Source organism: Perissodus microlepis, chromosome 22, assembly GCF_051167445.1.
Source record: "Perissodus microlepis isolate ML-2025 ecotype Zambia chromosome 22, ASM5116744v1, whole genome shotgun sequence".
NCBI classification, from domain to species: domain Eukaryota; kingdom Metazoa; phylum Chordata; class Actinopteri; order Cichliformes; family Cichlidae; genus Perissodus; species Perissodus microlepis.
Window position 1 is genome coordinate 18,125,741 of NC_140481.1, and position 26,077 is coordinate 18,151,817.

Sequence of the window (26,077 nt, forward strand, 5' to 3'; positions counted from 1 at the left end):
TATAGGGCAACTGACTATTACACATGAACAGTAAAATAAGATAAATAAAAATAGTATTGCACGGTGTATACAAACTCTTTAAGGCTGAGGTGAGGTCAGCTATTGGATTGATGTGCATTATTGTCTTTGTTTTTGTATTTTGTGACTAAACAGTAGCATGACTGAGGTTAGGTTTGCTGAAGAGACATATCAAAGATTTATTGCAAAAGGATTCCAAGAGTGTACAAGTGAATACTAATGTAGAAAATAGGGAGCATAAAACCATTAAATGGAAGAATGATAATTGAGAATGGTTATGTAGTAGGAGAGGTGGACAGGCTGAGGCAAGCGAGTCAAGTGGAGGTGGAGTGACAGAGAGGAGAAAAAGAGGGAGATGCAGAGAGTGCATCTCAGGGCTAAAAGCTCAGAGATCAACATTCCCTCTCAGCACACATCTGAATCATGCCGGCTCGATTAAACAGATAAAGTATATACTCGAATAAGTGAGTGTGCGCTCTGTACCATGAAACAAAGGCTGCTGTGTGCTCCGTGCGAATGTGAATATGCATGTGTGTTTACTCCTACGCCTGTTTCTGCAGCTGTGTTGTAGTAGCATTACAACACGTCTTAAATTACAGGAATCTGCTTGAGCTGCATGATATCCCTCGCTCTAGAGAACACACATTTACACACATACTGTGTGTGGGGGAATTAGCTAAGAAGGCAGTGGAAGCCTGCAAAGTTTGGTTGAAAAACTACATTTTTGGGGTTTTTTTTTAGCAACTTTAGAGTAGGACTCAAATTGAGAACCACTAACTGTTAAAATTCAATGCAGTATTGTATTTTATTTGATGATATTGCCAAACCGGCTAAATAAATGTGGCTGTAACCTGTTTTTAATCAGTTTCCTCAGTCCCGTTTGACACGTTTTAGTGGATGGATGGGTGGTCCACATCTTCCATCCATCTTCTTCATTAAAGACGCTTTTAGAAAAAGAAAAGTATTAATCATCTGGTTCCTTATTGGGAAAAAATAGTGAAAACCTTTACTTTTATTTTGTCAAGTCCATCCATTTTCTTAACTGCATTTCCAGTTAGGGGATTGTGGGGTGCCACAACCTGTCCCAACTGTCATAGGGCCAAAGACAGGCTACACTCCGGACAGACTCTCAGTCCATCACAAGGCTTTTTTCAGTCTGTAGCATCACTTAGGCGTTGATATAATTTGCTGTTTTACTGCAGAAATGGACGGTTTTCTAAATGTGTAACTGTGCAGGCGGTCACAGAAACCAGGGACGGTACAAACTCACTGACTCTACAAATACAAAGAACAAATAAATTGGTGAGCCGTGCAGCAGTGTGTTAGTGAACGATATGTGAGCTACCTGTGCGTGTGTGTGTCTGTGTTTGTGTCTGTGTGTGAAGTTGTGCTGTGCTTCAAGAAAAAAAACATGTGTCAGCATAATTGAATATACACAGGTGTCAGTGTTTGAGTAAGCAAGCGGTTCATGCTCAGTGTTGTGTGTGTGTGTGTGTGTGTGTGTGTGTGTGTGTGTGTGTGTGTGTGTGTGTGTGTTGGTGATGTATGTGCTTGAAATTCCTCTACATTATTTATGAGTTTCACACTGAGCTTCCCATCTTTCACAGTAGGGGATGCTCGCAAACAGATGGCACACACAGGCACATGCACACACATGTGGTACACTCTCATTTATGGTATACACACAGGGTTGTAATCAAACTGTTATTATTAGTAATTTACTGAAAGTGTCTGGTTATTGTTGCTTGGAGTGGTCATTTTTATATTAGCAGGGTCTCTTTTCTTGAAATTGCAGTTACCCATGACTGACCTGTGTTGCTGTTATTCACATTGTTACATAAAACACCTCCATATCCACAGAATCTACAGGTCACACTTGTTGCAGTGGGCTTTTTGTATTTTTTAGCCTCCTAATTCTCATCTTTGTCACCTTTTTAGAGCTGTTACTTGACCTCCCGAGTGTCCTGCTGGCTTATTCTTCGTAGTTCAAAACGTTGTCCTTTTATGGATTTGTTGGTGCTAAAGTGTTGTTCCATTGTTAAATTTATTGCTGCAGAAGCTGTTTTCCTCAGACACATTATTAACCTATCTGTCTTTATAGGTCTGTAGATGCGCTGCATTCACTAGAAGGGATTTTGAAAATGGCTCTGTTATTATAGTTGCTGAAAAAAAAGCACAGAATAAGAATTATAAAGTATTCTCCTATTCATCAGTTAACGATCCACACCTTTTCTAACCATCTATTTTTTCCTCTCTCTTCCACAGGATTGTGCTGCGTGCGGGCAGACTTTCTTTCACAGGGAGATGATTCCTCATGAAGTGCGACGCACTCGGCCCCCCATCGTCCTCTGCGACAGCGGCAGGTGTGACGTTGTGACGTTCTCCACCTCCACGCTGAGCTCACCCATCAGTCGCTAAAGATCCCCGGACGGAACGGACCGCCCTCCCCCCTCCCCTTTTAACCACCCCTCCATATCGTCATCCCCATCTTTAATCCTTCCTCACCTGCTTGTTAGGGCCTGGATTTTCTTTGTCAAGAAAAGGCCTTGGGTGAAGTGGATAGAGAGGGAAAAGAGACAAGATTGGGGAAGTTTCATTTTGTGGCTAATTAATGTGAAATAAAGGACCGGACATCAAAAAGTGAGAAAGCGAACAAAAGTGACAACGAAAGTGAAAGAACGAGGAAGCAAAAACAAGGAAAAAAAAGACAGCTGTAGTCCAAAACTTGAGGAACGATAACGCAAGTATAGTTGAGGGGCGTGAGGTGAAATCAGCATGAAGTCCAACCAGGAGCGCAGTAATGAATGTCTGCCCCCAAAGAAGAGGGAAATCCCCTCTAGCACGCTACCATCTGAAAATCGCTCACCTATCATGCCACCTGCCACTGAGAGCCAGCGCTCAGAAAACATGACCTGGCTCGCCAGTGTGGCTGGTGGGAACGAGAGCAGTGTGGGTGCGCACCGTAGCTCCAGTCACTCTGACGGATCGCAGTATAAATCTCCCTCCTCCATATCAGACTCTTTGACCTCTGCGTCCTCACTGAGGGTGGTCTCATCTCTTCCTACAGTGTACACATCCCACCTGCCACAGACCACAGTTGGAGGAGCTGTCCATTACACCCATCTGCCTCACAATATGCAGTTTATAGCCTCACCTTACACTGCCCCATACAGTTACATCCCCTCTCAATTGCTTCCTCCTCCACCTCCTCCCCCCCTGTCCTCCTCTTCCTCGGCTGCACAGAGACCCTCACACACAGAGACGGCCTCTGCTCCTTCACAGGCCTCCAAGCAGGACCAGCAGCGAGCATCCACAGGACGTACCTCCATGCCTCCTCCTTCTACAGACCCTGTCCCTCACCATGTTCAAATATCAACATCCCCACGGACTGTGCCATCATCCCATCACCAAGGAGGCACTCACCTTTCGCCCCACTCAATGTACCCTCACCATACTTTGGGACACAGCATGTCTCAGGTGGTGGTGCAGTATACAGATGGACCCACCAGAAAAGAGCAAGGTGGCTCTCAGAGACCCAGAGAGCTCCACAATGGAGAGCTGGAAAGGGGCCGGCGGTATGCCGCGCCACTCGAGTCTAACATCTCCAAGTCAGGGAGCAAATCACGGGATGCCACATCCTCTTTGTCTTCCTATGAGGCTCGACAGATGGTTCTGCCAACAGACTACTCTCCGCATGATCCATCAGGGCTGAGAACCTCTGTCATGTTAATGCCCAACAGCCATGGGGACCACCAGCTGGTACCACCCAGAGCCAGCCCTGAGAAGGTGACAACTTCAGCCCCTGCACACCTGGAGAAAAGTGGCAACATCATGGGCAAGCCTGTCAGTCGTGCTCCATCCTTATCCAGCACCACCTCCTCTTTCACATTTCCACCCCCACTAAGTGTAGACAGCCTGAAAGCTGCTGTCAGCACACTGCCACCCCAGACTGTCATCCAGACCACCCACAATGCCACAGAGCCACTCTCAATGGGGCTCTCTTCCACCAGTATCTACCCTCAGCAACCTATTATCGGCTATATTGCAGGAGGCAGTGGTAGCAGCTACCACACCAGCCTACAGCAACACTTACTCATTCCAGGCCCCCAACCGGTCATCATCCCTGTCAGTGGAGGTGGAGTCACAACATTGGAGCCTGTAACCTCCCATGTTACATCATCTACCCAAGCTGCACCTTTTCCTACTACACTCCCACATACGTACATTGCCGCCACCGCCCCCAAAGGAGAAACTCTGGAGACCCACAGTGGCTCATTTCACCAGGATGCCCCAGGTGCAGTGGTCCAAGCCCAGCTTCATCTCCCCATTGTTCCTGCTCCGCCAGGGCTGGTGGCGACCTCCGCCGCACATCCCCCCTCTAGTACGGTGCTGCCTCCCTCGCTCCCCCCATATTTCATCAAAGGTTCCATCATCCAGTTGGCTGATGGCGAGCTGAAACGTGTGGAGGATCTGAAGACAGAGGACTTCATCCAGAGTGCTGAGATCAGCAGCGAGTTGAAGATAGACTCGTCCACAGTGGAGCGCATTGAGGGGAGCCACACCTCGCCCAACTTTGCTGTGGTTCAGTTCTCCGTTGGTGAACACCGTACACAGGTGAGGGAAAAAATCTGAAACATTTAACAGACATCGCAGATTCAGGAGTCCAGTATCGCAATCACACGTTTTCTTAATCAGTTTATCACGTACAGGGGTGTTTTTACAATTTTGAGAAACGAGCTTATTTGCTTTCTTGCTAAGCAATAGCATCGTCTTATCTTACAAACTCTAGCTGCTAGTTAGCTTAGCTTAGCATGAAGTCTCCTCTGACTAACAACAAGATTCTTAAAATTCACTGCTCTAGCGCCTAACCTCACCATGAAACTGTGATGTGTTTGCCTTTTTTTGCAAAGGAATTAAACAAACAAGATAGAGGTAGAGCAGGTCGTTTGCTAATCGAAAGGTTCCCCGTTCCTTCAGTCTGCATGACGAGGTGTTCTTTCCCAAGACACTGACCCTGATGTGTTCACTGATGTGCGAGTGGGTGCTTGATAGGTAAAAAGTGCTCGAAGGAATAAAAAATTACACTGCTGTGTGAATGTGTGCGAATGAGTAAATGCGACTTACAGTTTAAAATCACTTTGAGTGCTCGCTCTTTAGCAGCAGAAAAGTTCGAGTAGTAGTAGTAAATAGCAGTCCATTTATGGTTTTAAAGTTAATGTGCTGATTAAAGTTGATTTGTGTTTACCTTCTCACACAGCTAGGATATTTGTTTCCCCTTTGCATACATTGTTTTAATGTTTGTAATAATGTGATTTAATAATTTCTCAAAATGTTCACTCGCGGTTTCACGATCTTTACAGAGCTCTGTTTGCATGAGGTTGTCAAAGTTTGATTTATCTCATTCATGCACACAAAGATGTAAATGAAAAGTTATTCGGTCCTTTGGCATTTTCCAGGTGGGACCGAGGTACCAGCACACCTAAATCTAGTATGTGACTAATCTAGTATCTGGCTAAACAGTCCAGTTCTGGTTTTAAGTTCTGTGAGCTTAAAAATAATCTATAATAAGGCTTCTATGTGCATCATCGTCTTCCACAAATGTTTAAAGTTTTCAAGGTATTGAGGACTGGAATCTACTTCAGGTTGTCTTAGTTAATTAAAGCCATGTAAATGTGTTGATATATTGCTACATGTAATGCTTTGCATATTTAAAGTGCTGATTTATACGTTTGAATTAGCAAAGAAATAGAGATTTCTGTAATTTATTCTACCAAAGTACCAGCTGTTGTAAAGTTCTTCTGTAGGAAAAGTACATCCTTGACTTACTGAAGCTACTTTTAGCAAGATTAACTTTTTCACACAACTCTTCTTTTGTACATTTGTCCATCAGTCTTTGACATTTGCTTGCTGATGTTTTTGACCTCTCTTCTGGTCATCCTTCAGTTGCTAGGTGTTTGTAGGTTTTCTTTATGTACTGTCTATTTTAAAGCCTTCCACCTCATTTCAGTCGGATTGATGTCTGGGCTTTGACGAAGCCTTTCCTTAAGCCTTCATTTCTTCTTTTGCCACCAGTGCTTGGTAGATTTGCTCCTGTGCATTAGATCGTTATCCTGTGCAGAAATATTCAACTGTGGGTCAACTTGAACTTTGGTAAAGGTGACTTTATGTTATCTTCATATTAATTTATTGTTGAATCGGTTACTGTGAGCTGCCCCAGTCCAAAAGCATCATCCAGCTGGTATAATGCTTAAATCTGTGCCATCCAAAGCACAGATTTCATAAAGTCATTGTATTAACAGGCAGATGTTTGGCTCTGATGTTTTTTCCCCTTCCACTAAAGTTCTCTTTTTTCTTTTATCTCTTTCCGATCAGTCATGTGCAATTTGACACTAATAGTTACCTGCAGACCCTGAGATGACATGTTGGTGGTCTTTTTTAATTTTTTGTAATTTTTTTAGTGGTTAAATTGTCCTTTTTTGGGACATTTGTTTACTTATTTTCTTTTCTACTCTGCCACAGTTAAATACAAACATACTTGAATCTCTCATTAACATTGATTATTGATTGTTGGGGTTTCCTCTATATTATTGTAGAGTCTCTTTACCTTATAGTATAATATGTGCCTTGAGGCAACTCTTGTTGCGATTTGAAGCTGTATAAATACATTTAAATTTAAATTTGAATTGCAGCAATCTCTTAATATCCGATATTATGCCACAGTTTATCTTTCCAGCTTTTTTAGGCACATTTGCGCTCACGTACACTCTCATGCAGCCTTCGCCCTGTCTTTGAGGATGTGCGTTGAAGCCAGTTAATCTTTTTCATCTGTCCATGCTGCGACTCGTCCACCCACACAGCACATCTCTAACCATCTCTCTCGCCCCCAGCTGCTCTTTGATGTCGTACCCCACAAAAGCTGACCATCTTTCAAAGACTTCTCTTTCTCTCTTGTGCTCCTTCAATGGTTCCTCTTACTTTTTTCCTGAGCGGCAGTTATAGCTTTGAGTCCACACTCAGAGAACTTACTCCAAGAAGTCAAAAGTTATATAATACAGGAGGGGAAAGTGTTGCCTGACGTAAGATTTAAGATTTGAGATTTGGTACTTGTCACGTCTTTCGCTTGTATCCTTCTTGACATAGCTCTCTTTTCATTTCCTCCCTCTTCTTCTTGTCCAACCTACTCTCTCTTTTTAAACTTGTCTTTTCATCCCCATCTTAGAAGCTTCCTCCACTTCGATCATCTCGCTCTTTTACAGTATCCTATCCCTGGCTTTGCCTTCTTTCTGATGTTTCTGATGTTTATTTTCCTTCTCCTGAGCCTGCAGCCGATCTCTTTTTGTCATCCGTTCATTCTTTTTATACATTCAAACACTAATACAGATCCAGTCAGGGCTTTAAGTCCACAGTTTAAATCAGAAGTGAAAGAAAAATCATGATTATTGCATAAATATCTTTTTGACTTTGCAGAACACTAACAGAAAACATTTGTATTTCTTTCTAACTTAAAGTCTTAGAAGACAGGAGCAGCTGGATACCCTTACTGCTTCTTACTGCCTTACTAAGAGCATTGAATAGCAGCCATGTGCTGCTAATCAAACACTCTTGATTAACTGATGATCAGCAAGTGTGAGCACCTCTATGAAAGTAGAAGTTTTGGAAGTTTCTCACAATAATGTGAGAGACTCTGAAAGTTGTACAGAGAACAAGTTATTGCTGCTAAAGGTGTTTCTACAAGCTACTGAATCCTGGAGTGGACCTGTTCTGTGAAAATGTCCTTTTTCAGATGAGAGTTTCAGGTCTCAAGCTGACACAGGTATTAGTAGTATAGCAGTGTAGTGTTTTCAGTATTCGTCATGACAAAAAGGTTCACAAACAGTAAAGTAATATGCTCCATGTTTTTTTAATAATGTGTACTTAACAGGGTCATTGTTATAGGACATGGTGTCAACAGGATGCCGCAGAATTTCAGATTTCAGTTAAGAAAATGGCCAAACAGAGGCATGGCAGGTTTTCCTTTAAAACTTTTCTCAAATAAAATTCAGGACACTGGCTGCTGTCGTGCTGCTGGGCTAGTCTGGGAACTGGGTTACATTCAATTACCTGTATTTCTTCTTCTTTTTTCTCGTTATCCTTTTTTAGACACTGCGTTCTTATCGAAGCTCCAAAACTGAGTGGAAAATAATGTTAAAGTCATGAACTTTCATAATTAACATGTTAAAACCATGGTTTAGTTCATGCCTTGATTTTTGGACCTGAGATTCACAAAGAAAAAATTCCCCATATTCCGATCTAATTTCCTGAAGGAGCTTTAAACATTACAGCTTTCGGCTCCACGTGAGATTGTTTAGTTTAACAAAATCAAAAGATCAAAGTTGATTTTTTTGTGAAACAACAGTATATAATCTAAATAAGGTATTCATTCGTTTGTCCCCAATTCTCTTCTCTAGGTGAGCGTGGAGGTCTTGTTGGAATACCCCTTCTTCGTCTTTGGCCAAGGCTGGTCTTCATGCTGCCCGGACCGGACCACCCAGCTTCTGGAGCTGCCTTGTACCAAGCTTTCTGTAGGCGATGTTTGTATTTCACTCACGCTCAAGAACCTGAGGAACGGATCTCTGAAGAAGACTCAACCCCTGGAGCCGGCCGCCCACGCCTCTGTCCCCTCCTCCAGCCACGGACACCTCAAACCCCCTAGAGCTGTGTCGGACGCTCCTCAGAGCTGCAGTGGAGGAGGTTCCAGGCACAGAGAGCGGGAGAATGGCATCAGCCAGCGAGGGAGTGGGGAGAGTGGAAATGGAGGTAGAGGGATCTCCGGTGTGGAAAACGGGGATCTCGTGTTTGGGGAAAGAGTTTCCAAAGGTCAGGTTGTCGGCAGTACAGAAGCTGGCTCTGCTAAGCCATCGGGAAGCAGGAAGCGCAGATGGTCTGCGCCCGAGGGTCGAAAAGTAGAAAAATCAGAGGAGGAACCACCTTTGACCCTTCCCAAACCTTCCTTCATCCCTCATGAGGTGAAAATCAGCATTGAAGGAAGGTCAAATATTGGCAAGTGAGGGCTAGCAGGACTGTTAACAACCCATGAAATAAAAAAAAAACACAGCTAAAAAGATTCTACAAAAACCCCATAAATGTCCACGGTAAAGGTTCATTTGTCGTGGTTTTGTTTTTTTGTTTATTTTTAGTTCACATCCTGTACTGTAGCGGTAACCTTACCCTACACCTTACATTAAGTCCATGTAGTTTAACACCTTTATTTTTTTTTAAATAGATTGATTAATTATCACGTGAGCAATCTGTGCAGTTTTGGTGATTTTCATGAGAAGATTTCTGTTGAGGGATTTCTGACCTGTGCGTTGAATGTTTATCGGTTGCTCTGTGGCACACGGGCGCGACATTCGATGGCTCTGCTTGGCCGGCGACACATTACGCTGAAATTTCCACCCTGATTGGTTCACAGTCGCACTCTGTGACAGTGATGTTACCTGTGTACTCGGGCAGTAAGGCTGCCTGGATTCGCCTCTGGTAATAATGAAGGATTTGCGGGTAAATCGTTAAAAATTTTCACTTGCTAAATCAGACCAGAAGTTAATATGATCTGATCGTCACTGTGTCATCCGGGCCTGTGGCTGACCGGAACCAGAGGTCATCGGGTCGATGCCCGTGTGCCGCACACAGTTGTGAGGGAACAACACTTACTCTGCTGAGTTTGTAGACAGTGGAGTCTTTGCTTTCATTTCATGTTAGTGATTTTCATTTGACTTTTTTTCTTCTTTAACCCCTCATCTCCCATCTCATCACATAGGTTTTACATTTTTTTTCAAGATTTTTTAAAACCTTAATCAGGGGTCCTTTTTAATAATCAATCGATCGCGCCTAGGTGGGTCAATGTTAATGTATCAATATGCGATGCCCCTAACCTTAAGCAAATGCAAACACACTGGGTTGATGAACCCAGTGTGTTTGCACTTGAACGGAGTCTTCGCATACGATCCTAGCGGTTTTGTTTGAGTTTTATTTAATGAATCACTTTAATTTTTCTTTACAAATCCAGAAAGGTCGCGTGAGGGGAAGCGAGAGAATCTGCACGTTAGCTCTGAGAGGGTCAGGATGTTTCAAAGCACTTAACACACCTGTCACTCTCATCATACAACAAAAAAAAAACAACAAAAAAATGATGATGTTGTGTGTTTATTTACAAAGTACTGTATGCTCTTAGATTTTTTTCTTTCTTTTTTTAAAGACGAAGGCAGAAAGTAGCAGAAGCACTTTGTGAAAGGTAAAGAGGTTGTTAAGTAACGTGGGAGCAGATGTGCCATGAAATCACAGAGCAAGGGACAAATGTGAGAGCGAGAGGAGTTTCAGTTAGTAGGTTAGGGTAGGGGAAGTGAGATGAAGCGGGAGGTATCGCGGTTTTCGGCATGTGCGCGGCAGGAAAGTATCGGAACGTGTCTGGAAAGTTCGATTAAGACGGGAAAAAACAAACAAGTCTTTGAAATATCCTGCTCAAGATCTGTTTTAGACTGAGAGCAACAATCAGAAGCTCACACCCACAGGCTTGTGAAGGTCATCATATATTTGTAATATGTGTGTGTGTATGATGCTGGTGTGTTTGTTCACACACGCACGCGCTCACACAGACACAAAATAGTCTCTAAAACTCAATACGTACTGTACTTGGCAATCCATATTTAGACAGCTGCAGAGGCAAGCGTTTATTTTGGTGCATATTGTCCCTACTGCAAAGACACTAGTGGACTGACGTTGGATTAATGCACGCGGCACTGCTACAGTGCAGACGTGCAGAAAAAAGTGCTCTGAGCTGTGTTTGTGTATGGGTGGGAGTTTGTATAAGAGTGTGTGTGCACTGTGTATAGGAAAATGATATAAAGACAACGCTAAATGTCCAGTGTTTCTACTTGGAGTCTTTAATTAAGAGAATCCTGCAATTTGCACATCAGGAGGAGGGAGTTCAGTCGAGACGCGATTTTTATTTTTTGTTTTATTTTATTTTATTTTATTTTTTTAAGGCCCTGTCCCAAAACTAGCCCTAGAGCCACATGACACACTGGAGGAGATCAGGGTTTTTGTTCCTAAACAGGCACTTACCACACTGTAGAGGAAACGTTTCTGATCAACAGTTATGGCAAACATGTACCTGCCTACTAAACTGAATTAAAAGCCGACCATTTCTCGGGTTGCTTAAGGAGAATATTTGCCCCTGCTGATTAAACCGGGGTGCCCAGAGTGTAAAGGGGGGCTAGGGTTCGCTTTTGAACACGGCCTGTGCTCAGCCAGCCAAAACTCATTTATCCCTTAGATAGCAGTTACCTCAACAGATGTGCTTGCGTGGTCGGTCGGTCGATCATCCTCACGGAGTTTGGGGTTTTTCTCTAATATGAAAGCACGAGCCTTAGGTGTAATTGGCCATCCTTGATCATTTGGCTGATTCTTCTTCTTCTTAAAAAACCCCCAAAAAAAACTAAAAATAAAAAAACAATTGGCCGGTTAGTTTTTTTTTTTTAAATCTATCCCATGTAACATAGAGGTGCCATACAACATGTAAACATATCTCAGGTTTTGTGAGATTAGCTTTGACATGTTGCTGGCACAATACTGTTGTTAGGGAGGCAGCGGCTTCCTGCAGGCATGTCTGCTGAGCATATCTGTTCCTGCTCAGCCTGTATTTATGTTTTATGGCTGTTGCTGCTTGCCTTTAGAAAAAGAAAAAATAGAGGCGACAATGTTTCAGGTGGTGGGAGTTTACCAGGGTGATGGCAGGATGGATGTGTACTCAGATGGATGAGGAATGGGTGGATTGGTGGTCGAAGGAGCAGACGGACTGATAGTGAAGGCGAGTGAGTAAGAAGAGCCCCGAATGAGATTTGAAAATGCTTTATTTTTTATAATAGAACAGGGTTCTCAGATCGACACCCACACAGCAGCGCATTTTCATTTGGTCCTGTTCCTATTGAAACATCTGGTAGAAATAGCAGTAGGTTATATGTGTGTGTGCGCATGGTTTGGAACCGCTGTGTGTGTGTGTGTGTGTGTGTGTGTGTGTGTGGCAGTGGTTTATAAATGTATGTCTTTTTTCTACATGTTTCTCCAACCCCCTTACCAACAAAAGGAAAAATAGACATCTGAACAAAACCGTCAGCCACTCAAACCATTCAGACTCTTACTGTTGATCAGGTAGATTATTAATAATAATAATAATAATAAGCCAAAGCCAAGCGACGCTGTGGTTGCTTTGGTTACTTTAGAAAGCAATAGTTAAAAAGTATTCAGGCAGTCTCCTTGTATACGAGTGGAGCGCGCGCTCGGCGAGTCATTCCACGCAAAATCTCTGCAATAAACATTTTAATAACAATCCTCCAGCACGACAACCAAAAACAGTTCTTTTTGCCCAGAGAAGAAGTACAATTTTTGTCTCATACTGCAAAAGGTTTGTAGACGTTAACACACCTGAACCCAGCTCGCTCCAGGTACCGCAGTTCCCCTCCTCATGAAACTCATTTGAATCCTCAGAAATTGCAGTTGCAACACCAGTTGCTGATCTTTCAGGGAAGTTTCTCATATATGCAGTAGCCCAACACAACCCCTGAAACCTCCTCTGTCCCTGCTGGTCAGTCACAAACACTGCTGTTACACTGTCAACGCTGAAGGCGAACCGACTCGGTGTGGCACGAAGCCAACCAGCAGACTTCTTTTTTTCCTCTTCGTTTTTTTGACTCCGCCAAGCTCTGCCTCTTTGCCACGACTCCCGTAGTGACCTCTTTAACTTTGTTTCAGGTACCCAATCATAGCCAGCCAGCCTCACAAGCACCTCCTTCTGAGGCAAAGCAATCTGTTTAACCCTTAACGACAACCGTTCGCTACCTTTCAGTGTGGCCTGATGCGGATATAGGAGGTCTGCCCTCCCAATTACATCATCTTTTCATATTCGGTCTCCTGTTCACAGTCAGCTTAAAAAGGCCACTGAGTTTATATTTTACTATAGATGATAACATAAATCAATCAGCAAGGTTTTTTCTTTTTTTTTCGAGGGTCTAGTGTAGTTATCATTTCCCAAGTCTTTCTTAAATCCCATTGAAATGTACCACAATGTGCAATACTTTGATTTTGTTTTCCCCCTCTTTACTGTGCCAAGTGTATGTAGCAAAAGTTCGACTCCAGTGTCTGATCCTCGTTAAAGGCTCATGTATTTCTTTTAAATATCTGTTGACGTGTGTGTCACATCTGAGTCAGGATGTTTGTGAGGAGAAACAGCAAAGCGTTTTTCCTGTTTTTCCTCTCTTTCCTCTCCTTCCCTTTCGTCCTCGCGGCCTTCCTCAGTTGTGAGTCTGCACCGTGTGTCGTCGTGCGTGTAGGATGTATGCTTATGTACACCTGGTGTTCAAACGTGTGTGAGTGTTTGTGTGTGTGAGGGGGGGGCGGAGTGTTTTCTCCTCTAATAGTCTGTGAGATCATAAACCCTGACCCTCGACGGTTCACGGTGAGACCCACAGGAAAAAGAAACCTCATCGCTAGTGGGGACCACTTTTTTTTTGTAAAAAAAAAAAGAGAAAAAAAAAGAAAAAGAAAAAAAAAATAAAGATTCTAAACCAACCGAAAGAGATGCACATGTATGTAGATGTAAAAGACTTGATAATGTTTCAGCACTTTCTAATCCTGGGACGGGGCTCGGTCTAACCCCTCTCTTTCAGGCCGACGCCTGTCCCGGGGGTAACATTCATTCAAAACAGACAGAGAGAATGAGAAAACAAACAAACAAAAACTAAACGGGGTGACTATTGATGAATAAAAAGAGAGAGAGGGAGAGATGGCTCAAGTTTGCACATCACCTTGCCGTAACCTTGTGTTTTATCTGTCTGTGCTCCATCTCGCTTGGCGCCCGGCGCGTTCTTGGGTCCAACGGGCCGAGGTGTTAGGTGATTCCTTGGTTCTTTTCTACTAGGAAAACCCCTTTCTCATGGAAAGCGTCCCCTCTTTCATTGCGTTCATCTTTTCCAGCGCACACCGCCAACCGGCCTGAACGGATAAATTTGGTTTCTTGATGTTCACGGCTTGGTTCGGTTGTGCGGTGCGGAAAGAGCGCGTGCAAACCTTTGCTTTGTTTGCATTATCTTTGGTGCAGGAGCTTTTTGTTGTTGTTGTTTTGTTTTTGGTCTCCTTGTAGCACTCAGTATATTGTCAGGGGACTTAAAACTATGTAGAGAATGTGTCATTGTTGAGTTTTTCAAGACAAGCGTCCTCACTGGAGGAACAGTGCTAATGTCTTTTCTTTTCTTTTTTTTTAAAATTGGCTTCTTGCACAACTTGACAAATAAAATGAATGTTGGTGAGTGAGCTTTGACTTTTTTTGATCAGAAAAAAGGCATGTGTGCTCTTTGTTTCTTAATGTTTGTACTTTCATTTTGCGTAAACAAAAAATGTGTTTTTTGGCACTTTTGTTGTGTTTTAAAAGTGAACAGAATTCGATCAGGATTCCACTTTTTTTCATGAATTTATTTTTCTTTTCTTTTTTTTTGTATGATGTCTTGTCGATGTCCATAGCGCTGGATAACCAACTCAGGCAGAAAGAAGAAAAAAAAAAAGTGTAGAGGCCCACTTAACAGTTTAGTTTCACACCAGTCAATTTGCATAGTGGGCTTTTTGATATGGGTTATAAGATATGTAAATTTATTACCTATAATTTGATATTTGAATTGATTTGATTAACAAATGTTCTTATTGGAAATTAACTATAAATTATTATGATATTATGTGTATTATGCTGGAGATGGCTTGGATTACTCTTTAGTGTACTGATCATCTCTGGGCGGCCTCTCTGTGGAAGGCGATAAAAACACTTCAGGACAGGCTGTGTAGTTCTTGACCTCTGACCCTGCCCACTGCCAGGGAGGGGGTGGAGTTGATCTGTCAGCTGTGTCCTTCCTGTGATCTGAACACTCAGCCCTGAGGCTAGCAACCTGTCTGTCAAGATGTTTCTCAGTTAACCTGCGTCACCACGTACTAAAGTGAGACTTACTGGCCTGTGAGATGGTGGCGGAGAACTGGACATCAGCGCAGACCTGCATGGACAGTCTGGCCTACAGGGGGGGGCCACAGCAGTTCCCAGCCAACTTGTTTGTACTATATTGTACTCACCAAGTCCCTGTGTCTCACCACCCCATTTCCTCTATAGCAATGGAGAAACCCTGTTGGTGTATGTATTTGACATCTGTACAAACGCACCTCTTTGGAAAAACAAAATGAAACCTTGACATATCTGGAACAAATGGGCAATTTGTGTTTTTCTTTGAGTAGCAATGCATACGTGAACAAAAAATCTGGATATCTGTACAGAACGCAGCTACTGTGATTTCACCCAGTGCTGAAATTGGTACCTTTTATAATATCTCCCTCTAGTGTTTAGTGGGCTACATAACACTAGCCCTACAGTTTTGAGCCTTTCCGAAGCTTCGGAGTCATGGAAGTGCTTGCTCTGTCTAAAAGCCACACTGCAACCAAAAAGCTGGTATAGAAGAATACAAAATGAAACATGGTACTCAAACAGATTAATATTTGTAGCCCCTGAAGGTTATTGATTTTTGCCTCCTTGCACAGAGCTCACTGTGTGGGCTTAGCTAACTATTACAGTTTGGTCCTATTTGGACACTGACATTGTGTCTCTGTACAATCACAGTGGATTATAAATTGAATAATCAAGATGTGATTGAATTGCAAACTTTCAGCTTTAACTCAAAGGGCTTCACAAAGGTTTTGCATTAACTGTTTAGGAATTACAGCCATATTTAAAACATAGTCATATAATCCCAAGGCTTGAAAGTAATTGGACGACTGGCAGGGAAGCATTTTTTGAACCTGTTGAGGCCTGTTCCCCCATTATTTCATAACAAATTAAGCAGATAAAACTCTGGAGTTGATTCAATCTGTTGACCTTGTATTTGGTAGCTGTTCACTGGAACTCTGAATAGGAAGTGCAAAGACATGTGAGGGAGTCCATCTGAAAAAAATAATAAATGAACCTGTCAGAGGCTTCTTGATTGATTTAAAATCCACTGTGGTGGTGTACACAAGCAAAATTATAAAAACTCAAGGACCTAAATATACATTAGAAACAAGTTTTCAAGGACCCAACATGTGACCAGCAGCACAAAGGAAACGACTGTTTCATTCCATCTTCAGTTGTAGTACTCTCCCTCCTGATCTTATAGCAGCTACTCCACGTGGCTTTGTTTTCACAGGAAGTGGCAACACCAGCAACAAAGAAATATTACAAATATGTGAGCAGTAAGTGATGAAAGAAGTTTCGTTCTAATGCAACATGAATCTAAATGGTCTTAACTCCAAACCAGACATCTTGGTAGTTGGTTTACCATTTCTTCTTTTTTTTTTTTTGTTGAAACTTTTGAATCAGAAAAAGAAACCGAAATCTCAAAAGCTTCTAGTTACACAGTTTATTGTCCAGAAAGAGGAATTATGTTAATCATTCACTGATTAATTACTTCCATTTTCTGTCTTGACTGCAATAAACAATGTAATACCGTTTGTAGTCACAGTATGCATTACATAGTGTAGGTTTTCATTTCCTGTGTTTAATGGCGTCGTTACGTTACTTTGCAATGCAGTAAAAGGTACAAATCTCTAGACTTGCATGATTTAAAATGAGGGACACATTTTTAATTAAATGTGTCTCAAATATACCAAATACTTGAAATGCACAAACTGTGAAGACTGTGAACACCACTGAGGAAACCAGCACAAGGTTCTCCATGCAGTTTATTGCAACACAATTTCTGCCTTGACAATTAAAGGCCGGAGTCTCTGAATCTCGCATATCAACTTGCACATTAATTTTAGGATACACTTCAGCAAAATAATTGATCTTACCACTAATACCAACACGTTCCTGCTGAGTGTGTTTTACAAATCTCATATTCTTGCTTGCTCTTGATATGTTGTTAATGTTGAAATAACAGTAACAACTTTATATACGAGTTTCTGAACGATCTCTACTGTAGTAGTTTCACTGCCGTTTCCCAAAACTGGTATGCATTTATCCGGGTGGTTGTAGGTGAAGCGTATTTGCACATTCCCATTCAAAAACAATGTCTGCATAAATTACAACAGTACTTTATTGGTTTCTGCAAGCATAGAAACACACTCACTGTGAGATTAAAGAGAGTAGAGTGTTGTTATCCATCTGGGTAATTCAAGTCAAATTTTTGAGTTGGTTTAATTGCAGCCTGAAGGAGTTGAAAGCTTTCGGACAGCAGATATCCTGAGAGAAACAGGTGCGTGGTGAAGTGAGGTGTAGGTCTGTATGTGGTCCTGCTGCTACTGGGAGAAAGTAGCACCACCCCCTTAAGTGAACATATAGCTAGACTGCTGTGTGACACGGATAAAGGTGGTTCTGCGGCTCAGCTCTTTGAGTTTGGCGGCACCCACATAGGTGCAGGTGGAGCGCAGTCCCCCCAGCACATCCCGGATGGTATTTTCCACATCTCCTTTGTAGGGAACCTCGACCGTCCTCCCCTCTGATGCCCTGGGAGCCAAGGAAAGAGGTGAGAAGGTAGACTTTAGAAACTTTTCTTTGGTAAAATATCTGCTCATCTATTCTAGTACAAGACCAGAGCATGAAAGTTTCAAATGGGCTCATCTTTTTTTTTTATGAAGGCAACTTTTGGAGTTCTAGAATTCTTTTGTCTGCGTTATGAATCATCAAAGTATGAAATGGATTCAATAAGAAAAAAAATGTTGCAAACACCTGAGTCATTAAAGTGTGTCTATAATAATACACTGTTACTATAAGCAATCAAAAAAAAAGAGGAATTCCCATAGCAACACAGATGAAGCCAAAATGAATGACTCACAGGTGTTGCTGCGAGTCTCAGGGTATCACTATCTCACCTATACTCGGCAACTCCCCCAGTGTATTTCTTCATGGCTGTGTCGGAGCTCATGCCGTAAAATAGTTTGTACTTCTTGCCATTTTTCTCAATGACCTCCCCGGAGCACTGGTCGTGGCCTGCGAGCATTCCTCCCATCATTACAAAGTCAGCACCGGCACCTGAGGAGCAGAGGCACAGCCAGAGTAGGCACAGAGGTAAGATGTATAGAACAACACAGCAAGTTTGAAGAGACAAACACAGTGCACCGTAGCAAACTGTTGTAGAAATACGTACAGTTTTGTTTGTTTCTTTTACAGTAATTTAATAAAAAATGCAGCTTTTGCAATCAGAATTATGATTTGAATCTGTAGTGCCAAAGACATTTTGCTTTTCTAAGATCAGCTTGGGTGCGGGGAAGGTGAAGCCTCCTTTCATGACCATGTCCAACAGGGGCCAAGGTTTAGCAAGGCCCGGACCCCGGCCCAGCCATGGTTACACAGACGCACACACACACACACACACTCAGTGTTAAGGTGCCATGTTGGGTGGGTGTGTTGTTGACCACAGCATTCCCGTAACCATTCAGTGAGAAGAATGGGGAAGCACAAGAAGCTGAAGTCAGGGAATTTGGACAAGGACATGAAGTCATGGAGATTATATCGTAAAAGACTAAAAAAACAGTATAATCACAATTGTATGCGACACCATTATGTAAATGTTTTTACCTCAAGATATGTTTTTTGTAGATTACAGCAGGTAAGCTGTATATACATACAAAAGTAAGCTGGGAAATAGATTTGCCACTACTTCACTGTAATTTAACTGGGACATTTCTTACAGCGTGGGGTTGGTTACTCACCAAAGGCCTTAGCTACATCTCCAGGGCAACTGCAGCCACCATCCTTAACAGAAGTTAAACACATGTCAGTTTACTGGTTCACATTAGGTCAGAGAAGCAGGTTTAATGTTTAATTTTAGGACTAAACTGCTTCCCCTATTGGCTGAAAACCTTCAGTAACATGCATGAACAAATCTAGTGATGCATAATTGCACATGTTTTTTGTTTTTTGCACATATTTACAGTGTGTTCCACCTGCTGAACTGATGAGAAAAAAACTGGTCTTTCAAGTAATAAATGCTCTTCTGTTGCTCACTGTTTGCCACCCTATCCTCCAAGTACAACACAATTTAAAATGGAAATCTCTTTGATGCATTTTCAGTATCTACATGAAAACCACATCATTGCACTCTGCTCTGTATCATTTTCATTGCAGCATATTCTGCAGACAGCTTTCCTACTGTTGCAGAAATTGCCAAGATTTACTTTGATTACTGTTTGACTTCATTATTTTTTATTTAAAAAAAAAATTATATTGTGGACTTACAGAGATAATGTGACCTTTGAGTCCATGAGCTGAGTCTGCACACTCTATAACAGCACTGAGCTGTGGGTAACCCACTCCTGTCTTGATCCTTGTTGTGCACACAGAACCTGCAACAGTCAGAGCACACATTAGAGAACCACATCTTTATCTCTCTCTCCGCCTGTGCTGATTGCTGCTGTTGTAACTACAGGAACCTGCCGTCTTTTTTAATCTGTTCAAGTCAGGTGACTACTCTATCAGCAGGAGCGCTAAGAAGCACCAGATGACGTGATGCAGAACAAGCGAACAGAAGAGAAATATTCAAATGCCAAACCAGCAGGGTGTTTTAAGAGGAAATAATACAGGACTGTACCAAAGTCTTCAGCCACCTCTCACTTCTTTATATTTTCCTTCCAAGGAGCCAGACCTTCTTATTATTTTTTAATGTAGTAATAGTTATGTAGTAGGTGGTTAAATAGTAACAGCTCTTTGGGCTTTCTGTTTCTTTACTCGTTTTTAGTCCAATCATGTACCTGACTTTTTAAGGAGTGTTTTTGTTTGTTACATCATGTGACACTGACCTGTGAACCATAAAAGCACAATAAAGGCACCCATGTCAAGTGTTGTGTCTGCACATAAAACTGTATCTTAAGGCAGCGGTTCCCAATCCCCGGGCCTCGGACCGGTACCGGTCCGTGAGTCGTTTGGTACCGGGCCGCGAGAGTTGAGGCTCAGGTGTGAAATGTATGGTTTTCAGGGTTTTTATCGGTTTTCAGCGTTATTTTGTTATTGTTTTGATCGTTAACTCGGTTTTCCTGGGTCTTTTCACGTGTGTTATGAATAAATCTTATTTTTTCCGGTACCGGTACTACTTTTATTTTGTTGTATTTATCCGCGACACATTAAAGGCCGGTCCATGAAAATATTGTCGGGCATAAACCGGTCCGTGGCGCAAAAAAGGTTGGAGACCGCTGTCTTAAGCCACATTTTTACTAGCAGACTGTCACAAAAACCGCACCATTTTTGGTAACAACACATTTTGACAAGCATAAAATAGGAGTTTTGCACCATCAAGGTGATTCGCAAGGAGTTAATAGCTAAAAATTTGCCAAATGTTGGCATGGTGTGCAGTGTAAAAAACAAACAAACACAACAGTAGTGCCATTTTTACACACAGCGTCTTGGTTTGGGGCTGTGTTTCAGCCACTACCGTTGGGAATCTCCAAAACTGATGGAATTATGAACTGTACGAGCAAAAAACTACTTTTCTTTAGTATTGAGCTGCTTATTAATGATTGTGATTCAAAGGCGCACCCGTTAGAAAACAAGCAGCTTCATCTTATTGTTTTTGCCATTTTTATATTCGCTCTATGAAACTCAGTGCTATCTGTGTAAGAAAAACCCCTCAGCTTCTTTCATGTTTATGTCGTGTTGTTGTTGGACTGAGTTTGCAAGTAAACCCAGGAAGGACAGATAAGTCTGAGGCTGGGAATGGGAATCCTGATTAAACAAACAAACCGTGCAATGCCATCTGGAAAGTATCCGATTGGCGACGGCTTAATTTGTCAGCATGACAATGATCCCAAACATTAGTCTGCTGTAATCGTACCAGTAAAACCACATTTTTCATGTCTCCACAGCAACGTTAGAGTGGCTACATTAGTCATGCAACGAGTCAGTAACTTAATGGCGTGTAACATGACCGCTATACTTGGTTTAAAATGCTGTACGTCTCTGTCTTATGTCTCATCTGTGTTTGCATGCCTCACTGCTGGTCTCTTTGTGTTTGAGGACTGTGCAGCTTTGTGTTAAGAGACCTTTGCACCCACTCACCTGGCCCGATGCCCACTTTGATGATGTCAGCCCCAGACAGGATGAGTTCCTCCACCATCTCTCCTGTTACCACGTTGCCAGCCTGCAAAACCAGCACACAGTCTTAAATATCCCATAATCCACCAGGAGACAAACTGCCAGCCAACGTGAGGCACTGTCTTTCCTACCATGATGGTGTGTTTGGGGAACTTTTCTCTGACTTTCTTGACAAACTCCACAAAGTACTCAGAGTAGCCATTGGCCACGTCCAGGCAAATGTACTTGAGGGCAGGGACGGCTTCCAGGATGGCACACAGCTTCTCCAGATCTGCACTGCCGCTCCCTGAGCTAGCAGCTACGTGCTATGGGGAATGAAAATGTGTTTTATTTTGATTTTCTAGTTTCTTATGAGAGACAACCTACATGTAAAAAGTCTTAAGAGCTTAAAAGAAGGCAACTGGACTTCTCTAAGTTCCAGTTGCTTCTTTTCCAGCTCTTAAGGCGATGACCTGGATGACTGAGAATCCACACACACAGACTACGTTAAAGAAAAGACTGGAAGTCTTACCTCTAAGCACTCTGGGTGACTAGCAGCAAAGTTTTTCCAGTCTTCTACAGAGTAGTGTTTATGAATGGCTGTGAAGAGGGTGTGCTAAAGAAAGAAGCAGTCAGACAGAAAGGAAGACAGGAAGAAAATGACAGATTCAGAAATACCTTAGATACTCTGGGCCACTGACATTCTCTCTATCATCCATCATTGTCCTTCAACTTGAACAGAAGTAACCTGCTGATGAATCCACAACCATACAAAATAAAACAAATGTATTTTTAATTTATTTATTTTTTTATAACCATTTTCTTCACTCACTTTACTGAGAACTTGTGCCATCTCAAATGTTCCTGTGGTGTCCATGTTGGCTGCAATGATGGGGATACCTGTGTAGGTCTGCTTAGAGTTGCGGAATGTAAAGGTCCTCTGAAGATCCACCTGAGGATGGAAGGAATTTTAAAAAATGTATTAGTATTTTTTTATCTTTGTGATTTTTCTTGGAAATATGAGAAGGCTAATACTCATCTCCTGAGTGTGCATGGGTGCACTGAATCATTTAGATCTAATGGACAGCTTCTAATGGATATGCCCGTGCTGAGCTGAGCTCAAAGTGACACACAAGCTGCACCATTTTCAGGAAAGTGTTTGAGTCATTTGTAGAAATTATTTCTTTCAAATTAAATCATTAAAATAAACCTTTTTTCCAGTTAACGATCTAAACGCGGAACTTTGTTACTACTCAAGAATCTTCTCCCAGAACCATCGTTCAACAGTCTTGGTGGCTTTACTGCTGTAGCATTACTTGGTCTGGTATAGCTTACTAATGTTAGCTAATGTAAGCAATCTAAATGTGTTTACTGAGGCTAATATTTTGGCTGATAATAGTTATTTGCCGATCTTTCAGTATCTGCATTTAACGGCCAATAATAAAAATTTTAAAAACTAAAGAAGAGACTGCAGAAACACCCTTCACCATGGTGTGAGTGATATTGCACAGTTTGTCCACCAGAGGGCACTATGAAACTTCTCACTTGTAAATAACTGTGATAGCCCTTTTCCACTAGTACTTGTGCAACTCATCTCGGTTTTGGATGTTTTTCCATTACAATCGAATTCCACCTTATGTGTGTGGGGTCGTTACACAGTCCTGTGACATAATTTCAACACAACACAACAGTGGAGGACGTTAAGGCGATGATATACCTGCTGTTCCGTGCATGGCTTCTAGTCAGACTCGGCGACCACATTGTTGTTTTTTGTGTAGCCATTTCTCCTCCCTGGCACAGATTCTACCACCTAATGGAAAACCCTAAAAACCGAGTCTAGTTGAACCATGCCGAGTAGCTACAAGTGGAAAAGGGCTATAAATGCCAAAAAAATAAAAAATAAAAATAGGCTCAACAAATGCTAAAATATCAGAATATTGGGGGTTTTAATCACCAACCATCAGTATTAATCTGAAACATGTTTTATCATTCTCTAATATGTAGAAAATGTAGAAATGTGTCTAACTGGTAAATTTTCAAACTAGAAAAAAAGAAGGTAAAGATGGTCGGCATGGTTGTCAAAAAGTGGGACATAATGGTGAGTTGCCTTGCCAACAGTTAAAAACAAGTTTTCTAAATGGCTCCCTCTTAGTGCTGAATGCTTTTGTTGACTAGAACCAAGACATTTATTATGCAAAGCTACTTAAGCTACAGACTTACCATACGCAATGCACCATAACTTTTAATGTGGGCATATAATGAGGTCATACCTCATAATAGTGAGAGGAAGGAAAGAGGTGGAAGACATGGACGAGGGAGATAAAGTCTATATTGATTCGCTCCAGCACATCAGCAAATGCTGCACACTGACTCAGGACTTTCAGTTTACTTCCTTTCTATTCACCATTAATAATCAGAAAGTGATAATGATGCTGGTGTAGCTCACCAGGTTGAGCAGGAGACCCATGCGCAGCAAGGCTATTGCAGGGCCATTCGCTGTGTGTCTTCCCCCTGCTGTCTTTCTCTTCCTGTCTACTCTCAATCTGTCCTGTCACAATAAAGACTAACCCCTGCCACCAACACCATCAAGCTGAAAATAAACCACATCATTGCAAAATATGTACTTAAAATAAATAATGACAAAATCATCCAGTGGTCTCAGTCGCGGCCCGCTGCCCACATTACGATCTGAAATATCAAAATAACCAAACAGCATTCATCAGGTGTCACACGTGTGTCTGAGACCTGAATCGATGTGATTAAAGCTGCTGTTGTACTGATATCTCTGTGGCATGTGGAATGTGCTCTGGTTGGCTGCAACACGCTCCGTCCTATTTTTAAATAACTTTTCTGAGAAGTCTCCTGTGTCTCATGTTGCTTGCTCCCTCAGAGGGCTCAAACTCTTTGCTTTAGATCTAGTGCCACCACAAGTATGGTGATGTTGGACACAATGTGGCCTGCTTAGTCTGCTTTAGATAATAATGACAGGTAACTAGATCAAGGCCAAACTGATCAAAATGTTCTTTTATGCCTGTGTCCAGCCTGTTTCCTGTCACCTTTAAGAAGGTCACTCCGCTGTTACACTGTTTCAGCCCAGCACAGAGGCAGTGTACACCTGATAGCTCAACAGTAAACAAGACAAGGACGCATTTTACTCCTTCAACGAGCTATCTTTGTTGATTTAGGAGTAAATGTAAAGTATTTTTCGCATTTGATCAGAACTAGACAGCTCCAAGACGCCACCCTCATCAATCTGCCCTCATGTACAAACAGTTAACACGATATTGCGTCACGCGGCACAATGCGCAGGAGAATACACCTGTCTAACCCAAAGAGCTGTTCTGATGGTTGATTACACTATACCTGTAATGCGTGAGTTATGCGTAATGAGCAGACGTAATTAACAGGACCGACCTCTGAGCGGCTCTTCAGGCTGCTCCTCTTGGGTCTGAAAAGGACATCCTTAAAGTCCAGCTTGAGGTCTGCGTCCACTCGAGGCATCTTGAATGCCCCCAGAAATGATGACCAGGACGATGATGGTGAGTATGCAGAGGTAGCTCCCCCGAGGAAGACTGCAGCAGCTGTGGTGGTCGCTGGTCCCAAGCCCCAACCACCAAACCCGAGTCTCAAGGAGGCCAGCGTTTTTATAGCAAAGCGGGACCTAGCCCAGTCCTGGCCCCCATGTCTTTATTTGGGCCTGGACTCTCTCTCTCCCCCCTCTTTCTGTCTTTTTTCTCGCTCCAGCCTCGCGTGCCTCCCCCCTTCGCCGCTCTTCAGCTGAATGGCAGGAGCAGCAGTGGCTGAGCTGGCGAGCAGGTCGGGGCTGTCCCATCTGCAGACGCACACACACACACACACACACACACACAGACATGGCAGCACTGCAGTGGCTCGCGTGCTGCAGTGCTAAAGAGCACACCTGCTGTCCAGCTGGGGCATTGCTCCCTTTGCTGTCGATGGGCAAGACAGCGTGAGGACAAGCTAACAAACAAAAGCTAAAACTAAAAACTAAATCAGTCACGTAGATTCATATGCACACATGTGCGGTAGTGTGCAAAAGTCTTGAGCCACCTCTTATTTCTTTATATTTTGCTTTCAAGGAGTCAGACTTTCTTGTTGTCAAGTTGTCTTCAGCAAAAGCTATCAAGGCCTTTCTGAAGGTGTTTCAAAGTGTTTCTCTGAACACTTGGCCAGTGCTTGTACGTGAACATTTCCAGAGGAATAATTATTTTTTGTTAACCCCTTATGAATTATTTAAGCCTGTGTTGTGACTAGCCAAAAACAACAACTGACAGGTTAGCAAAGAACCAGTTTTAAATCTTTCTATCTTTAGACACTTTGGTACTTGCAGCCTGTCACAAAACACGTTTATTCTTTAATTGAATCTAGAAAAGATGCTAAAGCTAACACAATCAGACAGGCATTACATGGAGTTGTAGCAACAACAAGGTGATTCTTAGAGAGCTATTAGCTGAAAACTCAGCATGGTTTGAATTGTGTCCTTATCCTATTTGAGGAAACTGGATAAGAAAATAAGGGAATAAGTGGACCCACCCCCCCTCAAAAAAAAAGAAAAAGAAAAAGGAAGGCAATTACAGTACATGAGGAGACTAGGAAAATGTTACAAAGATCTTACAACCAAGAGAGAGGGGCAAGAGACACAAAACATCAAGGAGCTGACTCAGAGGAACGCAGTGGAAGAAGCGCACACAGACTAGCAACAAACAAAGGAAAACACGGTGCTTAAATACAGAGGCAGTAATGAGGGAGTGAGAAACAGGAGGGAAAACTAATTAGACATAAAGAGACAAAGGAAGCAAATCAGAATGCACGGCACACAGGACAGGGACTATCAAAATAAAACAGGAGACAAGAGACATTAACATACACGTGGACTTGACACTGAGACATAGAGACATAACTGACTGGGGAGACAGAGGGAACATGAAGACGAGT

The 26,077-nt window shown here is 42.4% G+C and overlaps 2 protein-coding genes across 4 annotated transcripts in view; one reads left to right on the plus strand and one right to left on the minus strand.

Moving 5' to 3' along the window:
• atxn1a (ataxin 1a) overlaps nt 1–16,566 on the plus strand; it is a 98,460-nt gene extending 81,894 nt beyond the window's left edge. For all 3 annotated transcript variants that reach the window (XM_084920275.1, XM_084920276.1, XM_084920277.1), the window contains 2 exons: nt 2,284–4,632; nt 8,466–16,566. In XM_084920275.1, coding sequence (XP_084776401.1) covers nt 2,794–4,632; nt 8,466–9,065 — 2,439 coding nt within the window. In that variant the 5' untranslated portion in view covers nt 2,284–2,793 and the 3' untranslated portion in view covers nt 9,066–16,566. The remainder of the gene's footprint in view (nt 1–2,283; nt 4,633–8,465) is intronic.
• Nucleotides 16,567–16,779: 213 nt separating this feature from the next.
• On the minus strand, nt 16,780–25,010 carry gmpr (guanosine monophosphate reductase). The gene is made up of 9 exons (XM_084920278.1): nt 24,536–25,010; nt 21,954–22,073; nt 21,654–21,737; nt 21,274–21,447; nt 21,107–21,188; nt 19,295–19,401; nt 18,769–18,811; nt 17,929–18,088; nt 16,780–17,563 (listed from the first exon to the last, which is right to left on the minus strand). Exons 1-9 carry the CDS (start codon nt 24,620–24,622, stop codon nt 17,383–17,385), a joined length of 1,038 nt encoding a protein of 345 aa, XP_084776404.1. The 5' UTR covers nt 24,623–25,010; the 3' UTR covers nt 16,780–17,382.
• Nucleotides 25,011–26,077: the final 1,067 nt, after the last annotated feature.

Coding starts and splice junctions, on each gene's coding strand:
- gmpr (XM_084920278.1), bottom strand. CDS start 24,622: ATGCCTCGAGTGGACGCAGACCTCAAGCTGGACTTTAAGGATGTCCTT. Junction 19,402..21,106: donor CAAAGTGGGCATCGGGCCAG/GTGAGTGGGTGC, acceptor TGACTGTTGCAG/GTTCTGTGTGCACAACAAGG. Junction 18,089..18,768: donor AGATGTAGCTAAGGCCTTTG/GTGAGTAACCAA, acceptor TCTGCTCCTCAG/GTGCCGGTGCTGACTTTGTA.